At 47.2% G+C, this 15403-nt stretch overlaps 1 protein-coding gene across 1 annotated transcript; it reads left to right on the forward strand.

Annotated features, from left to right (window-relative positions):
* The first annotated feature begins 9359 nt into the window (after positions 1–9359).
* On the forward strand, positions 9360–11631 carry LOC144144750 (uncharacterized). The gene has a single exon (XM_077676264.1). The coding sequence runs from the start codon at positions 9503–9505 to the stop codon at positions 10928–10930; it is 1428 nt and encodes a 475-aa protein (XP_077532390.1). The 5' UTR covers positions 9360–9502; the 3' UTR covers positions 10931–11631.
* The last annotated feature ends 3772 nt before the right edge of the window (positions 11632–15403 follow it).

Here is a 15403-nt window from a genome sequence, read left to right on the forward strand (position 1 = left end):
TTGGTTTACAACGAAACAGACCTAACGTAGAGCGTGACTGAACAAGACGGGAATCCTTTAAATCCGCTGTGTCCTTCAAAAGTGCATGCGAACTGTGCTACAAAATGAATAAAACTGCCCCGACTACTCTTCGTCACGGAAAATACTTTTCAGGTAGACGTGTCTCCAAAGATTATGATGTCAGGACACCAGCGAACTTCCATCAAAGAAGGCGCAAGTATGGCCTAACGAGAAATTTCACTAGGATGTTTATCACGTCGTCAGCGCCTGTAAAAGTATCATCGCAATTTTCCCAACATTCTATAGCTGACACTTTGAAATCATTATGCATCTATATCATCATATATCACGCATCAAAATTTTAACGAATCATAACTGTACCACGATGAGCTCACACAGTCGAAGCAGCTGCCGCGATTACGAAAGATTAGAATTGCCTGTTCGTTGAATGAACCATCATTGAATGCACTCCGTGCGCTAACGCACTGAAGCTTTCACAAAGTGCCAATTGGGTTTTAACGCGCTAAAGCGAAACCTTGGTGATAATGCGTGCGTTAGTTGTTGGACACGAATTATGTTCTGACCCAACGTCCCTCATAGTCAGGCGAGAAAATTTTAGCGCTGAGTCCCACTTCCCGCCAGTGCCACCTCATTCAACGACACGCATTCATATCTATACTCCCTCCACCGCATTCGCGGTGTGAGCCCAGTGGAAGGAGTCACTGAATTGGGGCGGCAATATCTGCCTCAATATCCCGCGGGGCGGTGACCTTCAGAATTTTGCAAATCTATTCTCATCGCAAAGCGAGCAACTGCCCAATGTGGAATTTCAGTCCTTCCAAATCTTCTCCTGACTGTTTAATGATATAATCTGTGACATTTCTTTCTGACATTCAAACTGTTGACTTGATATGTGGGAATAGATTGACTCAAAAAAAGGCGAAAGCGTTTGACTTGACCATGGTTACAAGAAAACAGCGGCGGGTGAGACCTCACTGAGAAGGACTATACTGAACAAGACCCCCATTGCGCGGAGTGATAGCATCGTTAAAGACGTAGGGCGATTGAGAAGTATAATGGCTGCATCTAATCTCACGGCAACCGTGAGAATTTTTTCCGGGAAATTCTCGCGGCAGTTTCCGTAAAAGCTGGCTGGCCTAAAATTTAGTGAATAATATTGCGTCCCAACGTAACCTCACATGACATAACCTCACCGAACCTAACGCAACCTAACAGAGCGCGTCATAACCTACCCAAATCCAGCCCAACTGCAACAAACCTAATTAACCCATCCCAACGACGCAGGGACACAACCTGTATTAAACGTTGTTCACCCCATTCTAGAAGTCCTGTGCGTCGATTTCTTGATATAGTAAAAACCAGAGTAAAAAAGTATTAGCAAAATCACGATGACCGGAAATTTCTAAAAGAAAAAAAAGATGGCAATGTCGGACTAGAAACTGAGCCTTCTTGTTCAAAGCCGAGTACTCTGCCACAGCACAAAAGAGTCAGGCTACAAACACGGCTTTTTAGGCAATATTTAACCCATAGAATTGCCGCGTAGCGTTCTTAGCCAATAAGAGGCGACTGCCGTGAGAAATGTCTGACGGAAATTCTCACTGTTACTGGGATAATACCCACTACCATACAAAATCCTTCCCCCACCCTATCAAATACCCAGCTTCGCCACATAGCTAAGCGCCGGCGTAAAACGCTACACGTTTTACTCCTCACTTCCACGGAATCAGCGTCCCTGGTTTCGTTTTTGTGCCTAAGGTGAACGACGTATTGCACTGGGATGGCCAAAACCACGAGGGTAGCTCAAGAAGCTCTCATTTCCCCACGATCGGAACAAAGTCGCTCTAAACAGTCATGACAACATACAAGCAAATAACACACCTTGTACCTAAACAAAACTTACCCGTCGTCTCTGGACGCCCTTTGACGACCTCGCATCCACGACCGGCAAGTCCGCATAATTGCTTTCTTCTTCGGCTTCGCGAGAAAGTAAAGAAGATGATACTATCGCGAGCACCGCCGAAAAATTTATGGCGATGTCGGATGGGCTTGCATGGCAGACCATCGCTTAACGCTGAGTATGGGGTATTGCTTGAGAGATCCGACTAACGCAATCTTTTTCTCCGGCAGGTCATGAAACGTCGCGAGGTTAATTAGAAAGTAATATTATTTCCATATGAAATAGTTGACATACCTGGGCGTGGTATTAGAAGGCTTGGTGGGTGCCAAGGTGTGCACCATTTGAAGTCCTAAAAAACAGTAAGACGCGAGGAGGATTTTTAGTGTAGTTGATAGAATAAAAGTTCCTGAGGACCTCCTCACAGATGTTGCCGATCCATCTGTTAAAAAGTAGTTTCAGTTTAAATATGTTTACTATGTGTGAGCTTCATCTGCAGTAGGCCAGTTGGAGGCATGCGCTTTTTAAAATTAACTCAAGGTACAAATGATTTATCCGGAGGGGCGCCAGAGTACAGGGCGGGAAGCTCCGTGACATCGTCTGCGGTGCTATCGTTTGAATTGAGCAGTGTGCAGTTCTTTTTGTTTGTACGAACCTATAATTTTCCCCCTGATCTCCAATATGGACCAGAAAATGAGCCCTTGCAGGTAGGTGGCCTATGCCTGAAATGTCTGCGGAGTGTTTTTGAAGCCATAGCACTTCAAAAGGGAGACAACTGGCTTCTGTAATCGTCCCAGAACATGACGAGATTTCAGGAAGCCCGAGCCGCTTCCTGAAGGAGTCATTCCTCGCCGCTTCCAGGTGCTGCAGGATAGGGAGGCTTAGCGGAATACGCCATCAACATAAGCCTAATGCTGTATTCGGGTGGTCGCTCTGATACTCCGACTCGGAGTACGCCGATGCGCCGCTTCCCCCAATCCGAGCAAGAGTCACCGCTCCCCAACCGAACGCGTACCCGATCTTGGAGTAGCACGCGACCGTGGCGCCGCGGCGCGACCAAAACGGCAACTGCAAACAGCCAGGCCCATGGCCAGGCCGGCCAAGGTGTCTCAACAAATGGCGGCCTCCGTATCGGACGCGTTAGCTCCAAGCCAAAGTTCCCCGACATCAGCCGAGCGCCTGTTATTCGCAATGATTGAAGGTAAGAATAGGTGTGCACAACCTTGCGAACGTATTCCTGCACTTTGAACACTGGAAGTGGGTCGGCGAACAGTTAGGCGAACTTCGCAGCGTAAACGTGCGAGTCGTCGTCGTCGGAGCTGCTGTCCTCCTCGGCGTCGATTTCGAGCTGCAGAAGTAGCGGAGACGGCTCCCCTACACTCAACAGGCGTCTCCGTTTCGACATGATGCGGAGAATAGCACGAGAAGCAAAATCGTCGAAACACTCCCACAACTAACCGCTGTCAAGGCCTCACAGAAAAGGAGGATTCAGCGAACGCCACCGACTGGGCAGGCGAGCGGGGCGAGCCAGAGGCGAGCCGCGGCGGCCGGGGTCACGTGACCCAATCGCCTCCGGATTTCGGCGGCACTCCAACTTCGGAGTCAGAGCAGTCGGAGGTGCTCGGAGTGGAGTACGACGCTCTGAGACGACCAACCGAACATACTTCGAGCGCTCGATTTCGACCACCCGAACACGGAGTCGCTTTTCGGAGTGCCCTAGAGCGCTCTGAAACGACCACCCGAATACAGCATTAAAAAGCGTAACCATGGAGCGATAATTTCCCCAGTTCGCGGCGGCAAGATATGCCATAATTTGCGATGTCGTTAAAAATCCTGTCCTCAGCCTCTTCTCTTCCGGGGCCCACGAGACGTTTCTGTTCAATGTAATACCATATATCTTTGGGTCGGTACGTAAACAGAGGCCGGGCACCGAGGATTAGAAGACAGGCATCCATGCGATTGCGGGTGAGCGCCCTTGCGATGGTTTGTTCTGAAGGAAGATGAAGTTTCTTAGCATAGGTACACAGGTATCCTTGTAACCACCTTTTGAAGCTCATGCTGCGTTACCCTGCGTTATCTTGATGCACTCGACATACAAATGAAGTCCGCGTAGAGATCTAAATCGCAGCGACATTGTTCCTGCTACTCTTGTCAACTCGCTTGAGGCTTCTCGGCAGCTGAAAAGCTATGAAAACAAATGCAAGTTTGTTAAAATAAAATAAAAACTAGCACAATCTCAGTGCACGATGCTCCAACATAATAAGCTTTCTGAGTTTGTAATCTGGTGAACCGGAAAAGAGGGCACAGCCAAACTATAAAGTGGGACGCATGTACCCCTGTAAATAAAAAGTAAATTGTCCCTTCTCATTCCAAAACTCCTATTGCTGAGTCTCCGCAACAATTCAAGTGCCCGTTCCCCTTTGGTCGCGATATGGTTTATATGAGGGCGCCAATTCATTTTATTATCATATATTACACCCAAATACTTCAATGATGCCACCTGAGGAATAGTCGCCTCCCGATACGTCAGGCAGAGGGTAACCGGAGCAGATACCGGAAAAACAATAACAGCGCACTTATCGACGTTAATTTTAAAATTTAATATGTTAACCACCTTTCGATGGGAAACAAATATGCCTGTAGCATTTGATAAAGAACACGAATGGCCTGGGCAGCAGAGTTTCTGCGAGACACGTGCTCACGTGCGCTCGGTATTTTTTTTTCTGCTAAAGCCACTGCGCGAAGGTCGTGCCCGAGGCATGGCGCCGGTGAACCGACCGGTCACCTCGAGCCGCGCGCCTACCTGCTGGTGGCAAAGCGTTTATTGAGCCAAAGGGAAGTGGTAGAAGGGCGTGGTTAGCCTCCTAAGTCCAGGAGGCCTCTGGTCCGGGCGGCCTCCAGGGCGCGCTGCACCAGGGCCACCTGGCGCTCCCGTGCGAAGCTGGTCAGCTCGGACTCCCACTGCTCAGGGTAACGGGAGAGGTGGGGGTGTGGGTGATGGGGGCAGGAGAAGACGAGGTGGTAGGCTGGGGGTTTTCTGTCTACGCCCGACATCTGTGTGTCGGCCTAAATAGCTCTGCTTTTTAAAACTACAAATTTTCGGCGTCAGGAGCCGATAGTAAGCTTTGGCGGAAACGGCCTGAGTGCGAGCCTTAGACGCGCGGAAGTTTTCTTCGAGGCTAACACCTGATAATAATACGAATTGTCTCTTAGCTGAATAATATGCTTTCTTTTTGTAAATGAGAGTGGTTCGAATGGTTCAAATCAATTATAGGGCTAAATAATAATGAAGCCGCTAAAGGAGTCCCGTTATTTGCGCTGAGTGGCGTAGGGGTAGAATCACGTCTTTGGCGCGAAGGGCCTGTGTTCGATCGCTAGCAATTGGAAGTGGGAATAATTCGGCAAGGTTCGTGATTTTTTTTTACAGTAAAATGTTCTTTTTACTCAATTATACGCATTCATTTCGTTATTATGGGTGACTTGGTGCCTTTTCGCCCGGCTTACGGGCGGCATATCAACGTGTTTGAATAAATGTTTGTCTCGCACCATAACCGCGTGGAAATTGTACCTGCCACGGAACCAAATATCGCCGGTATTGTTGCATTATAAGCATTATTACGCAGGTAAATACGGAAATAGAGAGTCGTTTAGCGTAGGGTCGGGCTAGGCGGGGAGGCCTACCTGTGTTTGATTGTCATTCTCTAAGACGAGAAGTCGTTCTTCTGGCTAGAGGCACTCCTACTGTTTTGTGCTGATTTGACAGGCTTTACCGTGAAGTTCTCAGAGACTGTGTGTAGTACTCCTTCTCAGGCAAAGTATGAAAGTATTTAGAAGGGAACGTTCGAATGTCACGTCACGGCAAGGAAATGGTGTGGTCGACCATTGAGACTCGGGATTAGAATCAGCACTTGCAATGACACTGCCGGATAGAAGACGCTCGGACGAGCCCTATACACGCCCAGTGGTTCCCTTTCTTGTTTAAGGTAAGATCGTGCAGCCGTAAAGCGGGATGACTTTACCAATAAATAAAGTACACCAGCTACGTATTCGTAAACGTTCTCATAGGCCCCGGAAGAAAATATCACAATCCAGTAGAGGTGCCCTGGGTGACAAACCTAAATACGGTTCTTTCTTTATTTATTTCTTTATATAGTTATTTATTTTTTATTTGGATTTGGATTTGGAACAGGGATGAGCATACAATGCCATGCACATCGTAGGCGACAGCGAGAAACTTTTCCACGCGTGGTTCCCCAACTGCTTGAGTGGAGTTGGTGTAGAGGAGAAGGCTTAAGCGAACGTCGGGTTTATGCGAAGACGTGACTCTAACGCGGATAACCCATCCCGGATGGCCACAAGTTGTGCCCTCATTGTGGACTCATTCCTGGGGCTGTGCGATTTTTGTCAAATCGACGGTCGACACGTGCTGGACACACCGAATCTCGCACAGCCTTCCATCTCGAGAGTGTGACTCGGCCACTACCGGTGCCACCGTTATCAAGATAGGCGCCCCCTTTATACGCAAAAACACAGTCTCGTCCGGCGCCCCACGCGTTCCATTGTCCCTCCGCGTAGGTCGGACTTTCCTAGCAGTTTGACTCGCTGCGAACAGGTCGCGCCTTGGAGAAACCACGTGGGCGCAACGTTCAACCCCGCCGACCGATTTGACGAGACAAGTTCTTCCGCACACGTATCCTTTTCGCACAGCCTCGTCCTTTGAAGCGACTCTGAATTATCTCTTGGGGACATGTCGGAGTCTTCAGTCAGGACGCCTTCCTCACATTAGGGTCCTCGGGTATCGCGCAAGACGACCGCCTGACCTTCACCGCTGAACGAACTGTCACCAATACGGGTCTCTTCAGATCCTTATTGTGGAGACGGGACTAGTCACTTTCATTTTGTTTATGCCGTAAAGCGTACTTCAAAAAATATTAATTGTAGCCTATCGTACGCTAGGCTACAATTAAACGGTGACCAATTAGGCTACACTTAAACGGTGACCAATTAGGTCACACTTGTGTTACTACGGCTGCTGACCTGCGAAATTTCCTTTCCTTGTTGGTACACGTGGACCAGTTTGCGACCTTAGTAGAAAATTTTTGATTTCTACCAACGCAAACCTTTTAAAGTGTACTAGACCTGCCTGTGATCTAGTTTCGGCACAAAAGATATGTAGCTTTTTTGTGCCAAATTGAACGCAGCTGTAGCGAGAAAAAAAAGCGTCTTGCCCTTTTTGCCACCCTACCGTACCGCACGTGCCCTTACGACACCGTATAGGCATGCCAGTACACATCAGTAGTACACCCAGTCACAAACACGTCACGGGAGCAGTGGGAGGCCACCCTGCGCAGCGATGACCCTGCCTGCCAGCGGTGGCTGGTAGAGAGAGCCATAGTGGCGTTGGAGGCCATTGGAATCCTGGAATTGGGATAGCCACCTTCTTTCCTCCTTTTTTTCTTTTCTTTTGAATAAAGGTATTTTCAATCAATCAATCAATCAATGCAACTTCTTGCATGTGGAAAGATGTGAAGGAAGGATATGGCCTCTCCACACCTGCTACACACAGGTCTTGAGGAGAATTTTTGAGTGTGTTGCATGTGTGTGCCGTATTCGAGCCTAGCCAAGGCGACTTCTGCGTATCTGTTGCGTGTTTCGGTGTGCATGGTCCCAAATGGGACGTGTAATTTGTTGTCTGTCAGGTCGAGTTTGCTTGCCATATTTTACGAAGGTGTTGTCTGAGGTCAGTGTAGGGTACTGTTGGCCTGTGTGTTCTGTTTGACTGCAGCAGCAACGGCCCTTTCATACGCAACCTCAATTCCAGCGATACTAGCATGTCCTGGCACCCAACACTGGAGAAGTTGAGGTTTTTGTGCATACACAGACGTGATGGTGTTAAAAATCTGATAGACTGCAGGGAAAGCTCGTTACTTCGCGTCTCATTAGTTCGAACTTTCGGATCACGATACATAGGCGCCTATAGGTAAAGCGACTCGTTAATGCTCGCGTGCATCGGCTCCTCTGTCGATAATTCGAACTGCGCGCCGCCGTGTACATGTATTTCATACTACCGCTGCAAGGTTTCTTGGCGTTAGAATAGATGGCGTGAGCGCACAGTCGACGCAGCGTCCGGATGTGTGGCGTCACCGCACTCTTCCTTCACATTGTGTGTCGCTTCGTGCCGGGTATCTCTGTAGTCTCTGGGTGTTGCTCTCCTGCTTGTGCTGCAGACATTTTTTCATCTTTGTGCCAGTGCCGGCACTTTAGACTCCGGAAGCTACCTTCAGCTTCGCAGCTAATGGAGGCCACGGGTGTCGCGCGCCTATTATCTTCGAGGATGGTCAGAGAGGATGCGTTCCGCACCTTCGTGCGTTAGAGAAGAAAGCGATGTCAGTCGTATTCAAGGAACAGAAACAGAAAGTCATAACGGATTATTTTCGTCGATAAATATTTCGAGTGATTTCAAACAACCCGACCTCAACTCTTGCTGTTTTTTTAGTAAATTTCGTCAGTTTGAGTTTGGTTTAATTCGAACGCATTCAGAGTCCCCACGGCTTTCACCGTAGTTGGTTTCTGGTTGGCTTGCGAGATGCTTACTATACGCCACGGCTGAACACTTGATACGACCCGGCACCGTGATGTTGTACAGTTAGCGGAAATGGCAGCTGCAGTGTAGACTCCGACCAACGCGCCGCCAAGCGGCACTTTTTAGATTGAGGAGAATCTTGGAATCGTAAGCGTCGCCGCACCAGCGAGATCACCATTATTCGTGCCCGTCATCAATCACCGTCGCCCACTCAATCTGCTTTACCTTCTAGAGCCGCTAATGAGGCTTGGAATCCCGACGGTTGCACCTGCCCGTATTGTGGTTCTTTGTTTTGCGCTCCTGAATTTCCACATATACGTTAAAATATTCTTTGCAGCAGAATTTCAAATTCGCAAGAAGGAGGAGTGCAATTCTGCCTTTCAACGTGGTGTTGAATAATAACGCGGTCTTTTATAGTGTCTGTATTATTGTTACCCAAACAAAGCTGGTAATACCGCACGCTCAGTCGCGTAGGAGCCGGCTTTCCGTTACAGACGCGAACACCAACGCCTACGACGACGTCAGTGTTTTCGCCTCATGGGTAACTTAGGCTTTCGCCGTAAAATGTGGGGAAATTCTGCCGAGAATTTGCGAACTAAGCAGTCAGCAAACTTGAATTCGTGCGCAAAGCGCATAGAAAGTGGCTACATAAAATCCAAATGTCGACATCGAAACTGAATGTCGAGCCTTGACATTAAGTTTTCAACTATACTTGGTGACAGCGTCAAACAAAACAAGAATTCTGTGGGTTTACATATCACCGGGTACATTTTAAAAATGACGTGTGTCGCCTTTTATAGCATCCAGAGATTCCAGCTGACGAGTTGAAGTGCTGCCATTTTCCATCTTGCATATAGCATTGCCAGTTCAGTATTTTTGCCCGCTGAGATGTGCCCAAGTGGCTTCATGTAAGACGACACGTGTTATATATCGCCTGTTGCTTTTTTCGCTGACCACTTCCCTTTGAGTCAAACGTGATTTGACAAAAGTTTCTTCATAGTGCCATGGCTCAGGCGTCTTTTGGGTGTGTCTTTGGTACTGCGTATACGCACTTCCGCGTGCCGCGAGTTCTAAAGGACAGAATTGGACGGAAGGTGTGTGCCCTTTTCGGAATTTCTACCGGCTTCCTGGTCGTCCTAGTGGGCTTTAGCTATGACCAAGTAGGTACCACGCCTCGAGCTCTCATTGGTTCAAGTCTCAAAAAATCAAGTGCTGTGATACCAAGTACTTTGGAAACAGGTACTAGTAGGAAAAACACTGCCATACTCTTTACCACTGAGGTCTTTTCTGTAGAACAAAGTTCTATCAAACCAAGTTCTTTGAAGCAAAGCATCTCTAACACTGACCGTGCTGTTCAAGCTTCTACTGTAAAACTAAAACCAACAAATTCTGGCATCCTGACGACAGCAAAAATATACAGCGTGAAGACAAGTTTTGTGAATTCTACAGCACCCAGTTCTGAAGGACAAAGTCTTGGGGCGCTTACTTCTGGAAATTTGGAATCTATCAACTCGACGCTCGTGCCTTCATCAAGTAGCCCGCATACGACCAGTTCCCCGCATATCCCTGCCAATCAGGGCCCCCAGAAGGCACCTCTTGGTTGGAAAGTGACATCCGCCTGTGCCTACGGCCTTCGAGTTCTCTATTTTGTGCACACCGCGCCTGAGCACGTTGTGCGTCGTCGCTTCCTTCGCAAAACAATCGGCAGCCCCGGTATAGCAGCGTTCGTTAATTCATCGCTGGTGTTCTTTGTGGGAACCACGAATGACAAACAGCTGCAAGAAAAGGTCGACGCTGAGGCGGCGAAGGAGGGTGACTTGGTGAAGCTTGACTTCCTCGACACTTACCGGAACTTGACCCTAAAATTTATCAAAGAAACGAAATGGCTGATGGCAAGTGGCTGCCTTAAGACGAAGAAACGCGTATTGGTGAAACTCGATGACGACGTAATAGTTAATGTGTTCCTGCTGGCCTCTTACGTCGAAGACATGTTAGCTATGGGTGCTTTCTTGTCTCCAAATATCTACTGCGCCGTTAAGAAAGTGCTGGAGCCAATACGCCACAGAAGCTCGAAGTGGTTTGTTTCGAAAGAGGAGTACTCGGCTGACAAATACCCCCCATATTGCGCTGGAGCAGCGTATATGATGCCGGCGTCGGTGTTGGCGTCGTTGGGACGGGCGACCAGCAGCGTGCCATTTTTCTGGATAGACGATGTGTACGCCACTGGCTTGGTCGCACGAGTGGCGAACGTAAGTCTCATCGACATCGCGCGTCATTACAGGATAAACCCTTCGAAGCACACGCTCGCAGTGGGCCACAGCACGCTTTTCTTCCATTGGGGCCTAAGCCCGGTCTTGTTTAGTAGGGCTCATAAGTTGTGGATGGGTGTGGTTAACCAAAAATATAATGTGCGAAAAAGCCCGGTAGGGTAGAGTTGGATTTTTCCGGTCTCTGAACAAAACTAATGAATGAATAAAAGGGTGTTTCCCATGGCCTCAAAGCTGCCTAATTACAATGAATTTTGCACGTCAGCCCCAGCTTTAATTTCCAACTGATGTCCCCACCACGTAATTACTGAGTAGCATTAGACACAAATGCTTAAAAAAATTGAAGCGTTATATTCCCCATTCTGAAGTCGACCTGTGAAGAGATTGAGCTAAAAAATTAAAGCCGTTCCCCTCAATGTGAAAGCTGCCGAAAGTGCAGAGCAGTGATTCGCCATAACAGGCTGTACCGCCGTTATCCGCTTACTGCTACCACCTCATGCAATTCAAATTTCCCGGCTTCGCAGTGCTCTGCGCCCCTGCCTGAAACTATAGTGAACTAGAATTCACTATACTGAAACTGCGTCAGCGGGAGTTCTGGATTGCATTGGATTGGTTTTGGATTGAATTGGAACGGATTGGATTTAGATTGGATTTGGATTGGATGATAAGCAGCGGTAAGCATGATAATCAGCTAATCCTTGACAACCAGGAAAACTAAGAATAACCTTAGCTCACGCTACGTATATCCTGGCATAGCCGCTTGGCTTTCGAAGTCTCGGGGTTACGACGCGGCGAAGGGACCGTGACAGGCTATACCGTAACTTAACAACGTGAGGGTTCGAGCTAGTTGGTACTCCATAGTTGGTACTCCATGAATAGTGCGCACATACTCTAGTTTAGGACGATGCGCACATGCACTGTTTTTTTTGTATTTTTTCACCTTTTCGTATATATATGTTGTTTCGTAAATAAAATTTCCAGTTCGAAGGAGCGCTTGTCCTTGTGTCATTCGTCTTTTGTCTAAATTTGTTGCGCTTTAAATTTTCAATACCGTAACGCCGTGGCGATATGCTTGGTGCCAGCGAGCGAGCTAGGACGACAATGCGAGTGCCTAAAGTGCTCTGCCCTTAAAACTGCTCGTCAACGCCTGTCATAAAAGAACGCGTAGCACGACGAACTCTATAGCACGTGGGCCTCCGAAACGCGCGCTTAACTCGGCAGTAGCGCAAGTTGCCGCCAGCGCGCGTAGAGCAATGATGAGTTAAGGAACTGGAAAGATGCAGCTGAGCGAGGGAAGTGAATCAAGGGGAATCCAAGAAAATCAGATTATTTAAGATGGAAGGTTAAGCAATTAAAGTTACACGGTGTTTTAGGCGGAACGACTGAGAGAAATAGGGTTGATTATTGATATAAATAGGCCAAATAATTGCGAAATAAACAGGTAACTATTGTTGGTAATTTAGCTGACTACACTAGAAAAATGTGGACAACAAAGCACATTTTTTAGGACGTGGTGATAAGGGCTGGAGTTAAAATAGTGATGACGGTATAGGAAGAAAGGTACGTCCAAGGTGCATGTGAATGTAAAAAAAATAACATGAAACAGTGTAAAGCATTACTATGTCTTCATTACATCGCCACTCGGTTTCATGCTCTTTCCTTTTTGTCTTGTATTTTGCGCTTTGATTTAAAAACATAAGGTCGTTTGAGGTTGTCTTGCTCTTTATAAAATGAGGTCAGCTAGCAGCAGGCACATAAAAGCAAGCAATTCGTGAACCTTTGGTATGGAGCGGAAATTTAACTTCGTTAATTGAGTTAAAGATTTAGCCCATGGAGACAAAATGCAACCCTGTTCAGTCAAAAACAATTAACATTTGATAAGCAACACAACTAGCCTTGCTTAACTGAGTCAGCGCTATTTCTGTGGCCGCATAAAGATTTTGCCAGAATGTGTCAGGGGCGACGCCAACACTCCACCTGGTTTCTTCAAAATCGAGATTCTACTTGGACGTTTACTACTAAATTGTCATCAATGTTGTAAATTTTTTGGTGGTCTTTTTAAGGCAACTGTCGTAATTATGCCTTATTGTTCTCCTGTTCAAGCCGATTTTATACTACCTGTTAACAGCATGTCCGCCTAATTACGCTTCCCCATGGTCCCACAGGCACGTATGTTTCAAGGTGCCGCTGGATGTTCCACGTAAACTTGCCAACAGGGTGAGATTACTTGTGCAGAATAGAGTCTGGATACCCTTGTTCGTGTTTCAGCCAGTTTTGGTGCAATAATGTGAATTTATTTACTACAAATACCACACCAAACGTACCGTTCTTTTTCTGCATCTTCCTCGTCTGTGTTTCATTACGTTTCCCAGGACGCGTAGTCTTCCGGATTGGCTTGTCTGCGATTGTTCACCCGCAGGTCACCAGCGGATCGTCGCAACGAGATCGGGCAGTGGTGAAAATTAGGTCCGAAAATTTTGTGCCTAGAAAGATGTGGTTTTGTTTTGTTAGCTTGTAAAAGTAGATGAAGCCAAAGTAGATCCAAACTAGCGCACATGTAGTTGCAAGCTGCATATCCCTATGCCGTGGTGCGCTTGCTGAAAGTATTCCGCCAATATAAGGGAAGACAAAGGTCGGTGAAATTAATCTAGGTAATTAAAGAAACAAAGCCAACCAAAGCTTTTAATATTAAAACCAAAATATACTAGAACCATTTTTCTCGCAGGGTGAGCAAGCGGTCCTATCTGCAGCACAACGACACATTTGCGATCGCTTTTCCGCCTGATCGAACGCAGTTGTTTGTGGGAGATATTTGTGGGAGCTACGGGTAAGCGCATCCACAAGCGTTGTTCAAGGAATGCGCAGCTTAGTAGTTCGGAGAAGTGCAACCCAATAAGTAAACAACAATAGACGAAATGGCGTAGTAGGCCTCAGCGTGTAAATAAATGTATTTCGTAGCGGCCTTTTATGTCCCCGTATGAGTGCGGTACGAAGTATTACGCAAATGAAATCTCACCGCCAGAGTTGAAGTTGCGGGAAGGGTTGCTTAGCTTTTTCCTTCACATCGGCCAACTGTCGGCCTTGGGTCCACCGCTTTATGACCATGGGTATCACGGAAAGGAGGCAGGCGTCATACAAAGGTTCGGAAAAACGCTTCCCAGTTCTGCACCTCCGACTGCGCGGAGGGCATTTAGCAATTGCCTATATGCCCCCTGTCGCCCTTGCCTCTGAACGGTTCTCTGCTTGCTAACAATGAGCGTCACTATAAAGCATATCCGGAACATTTCTGCAGACAAAACGTGCGAACAGCAGGTAATGGTGTTTCCTAAACTATCGCTAAAGGGCGATCACTTGAAATGTCGGCAGCCACGGACATGTTGCACGGAGCCGTAAACCGACTTTGGTTTGAAAAACTCTGGAAAAGTAAGCACTCATACTTTTTTGCAAACAGTACTAGGGCTTTTCCGGAAGAAAAAAAATTTTACACACACGCAAGTGTTAAAGATCGTGTAATTTCACGTCACTGCTGTTGTAGTTGCTGCCGCCGCAGACTCGATATTCCGTTACAAGATAGGCACAAGCCCGACAGTTCTGGTGCAATTCAAAGTAATAATTGTGTTGATTCGCCACGCACCACTCTCAACAAACATAGAAGATACCAAGCCATATATATTTACAAACATAATGCGCAGAATTGAGGTAATAGAACATTTCCCAACAAATATATCGCAGGTCTTGGAAAAATAGTGCAATTAGTAGGGCGCGAACACAGGGCATTCAGAAGACTACCGGCGATTCTAAACATAAAACGGAGCTATTTTATCGTTTGCATGAAAGAATATGATGGTTTCAAGTGAAGCAGTGAATGGCGCCCGGTGAGCACAACAAATTCCGGGCTTGTAGAAATTTTTAAGTGCGAATGCACTTTATAAGCGACCCTGAATTCCGTTGACCGCCGTCCGTCCACATAGCAACAGCTGCGGGTGCGCGCGCTCCTCGTCTTCCTTGGCAACGGGGGGAGATGGGCGCGCGCTGCCTGGCCGCTGACATGGCACCTACCCACGTGGGGGATTGGCCAGGAATCGGGCGTGAGAAGGGCTAATGCACCCGCTTAAAGGAGTACTGACACGAAATTTCAAAGCTGAGATCCGCTCTAGCAATCAAGTACAACGACAACACAAATAGGTGTCTGTGCATGGCACATACCCACGTGGGGGATTGGCCAGGAATCGGGCGTGAGAAGGGCTAATGCACCCGCTTAAAGGAGTACTGACACGAAATTTCAAAGCTGAGATCCGCTCTAGCAATCAAGTACAACGACAACACAAATAGGTGTCTGTGAATAAATGCATCTTTCTTTCTTTGTAGTTGTGTGTGTGTGTGTGTGTGTGATCTCTCTTTCGCGAACATTACCGAACCGCGCAAATTCAACTCCTGCATTCGCACTTTCACATTCTTCCCCTCGGGAAAATGCGGGGAAATTTTTTTTTGTTCTTTAAGGCGTTATAAATAAAATGCTTATTGAGTGAACGAAGGAACGATAAAAACTGTGTTAATAAAAGCCCGTCTATGCAGTGCAAACGCAAAAAGAAGTTTGACAAATTTCGTTCCGTATTCATCAAGAGTGCTTCGGCTGAA

This window comes from Haemaphysalis longicornis, unplaced genomic scaffold (genome assembly GCF_048455015.1).
Source record: "Haemaphysalis longicornis isolate Haplotype H1 unplaced genomic scaffold, Haemaphysalis longicornis Haplotype H1 scaffold_7, whole genome shotgun sequence".
Classification (NCBI taxonomy): Eukaryota; Metazoa; Arthropoda; class Arachnida; order Ixodida; family Ixodidae; genus Haemaphysalis; species Haemaphysalis longicornis.

Bases quoted from the DNA above. Each gene is read 5' to 3' on its own strand.
- LOC144144750 (XM_077676264.1), top strand. From the start codon at position 9,503: ATGGCTCAGGCGTCTTTTGGGTGTGTCTTTGGTACTGCGTATACGCAC.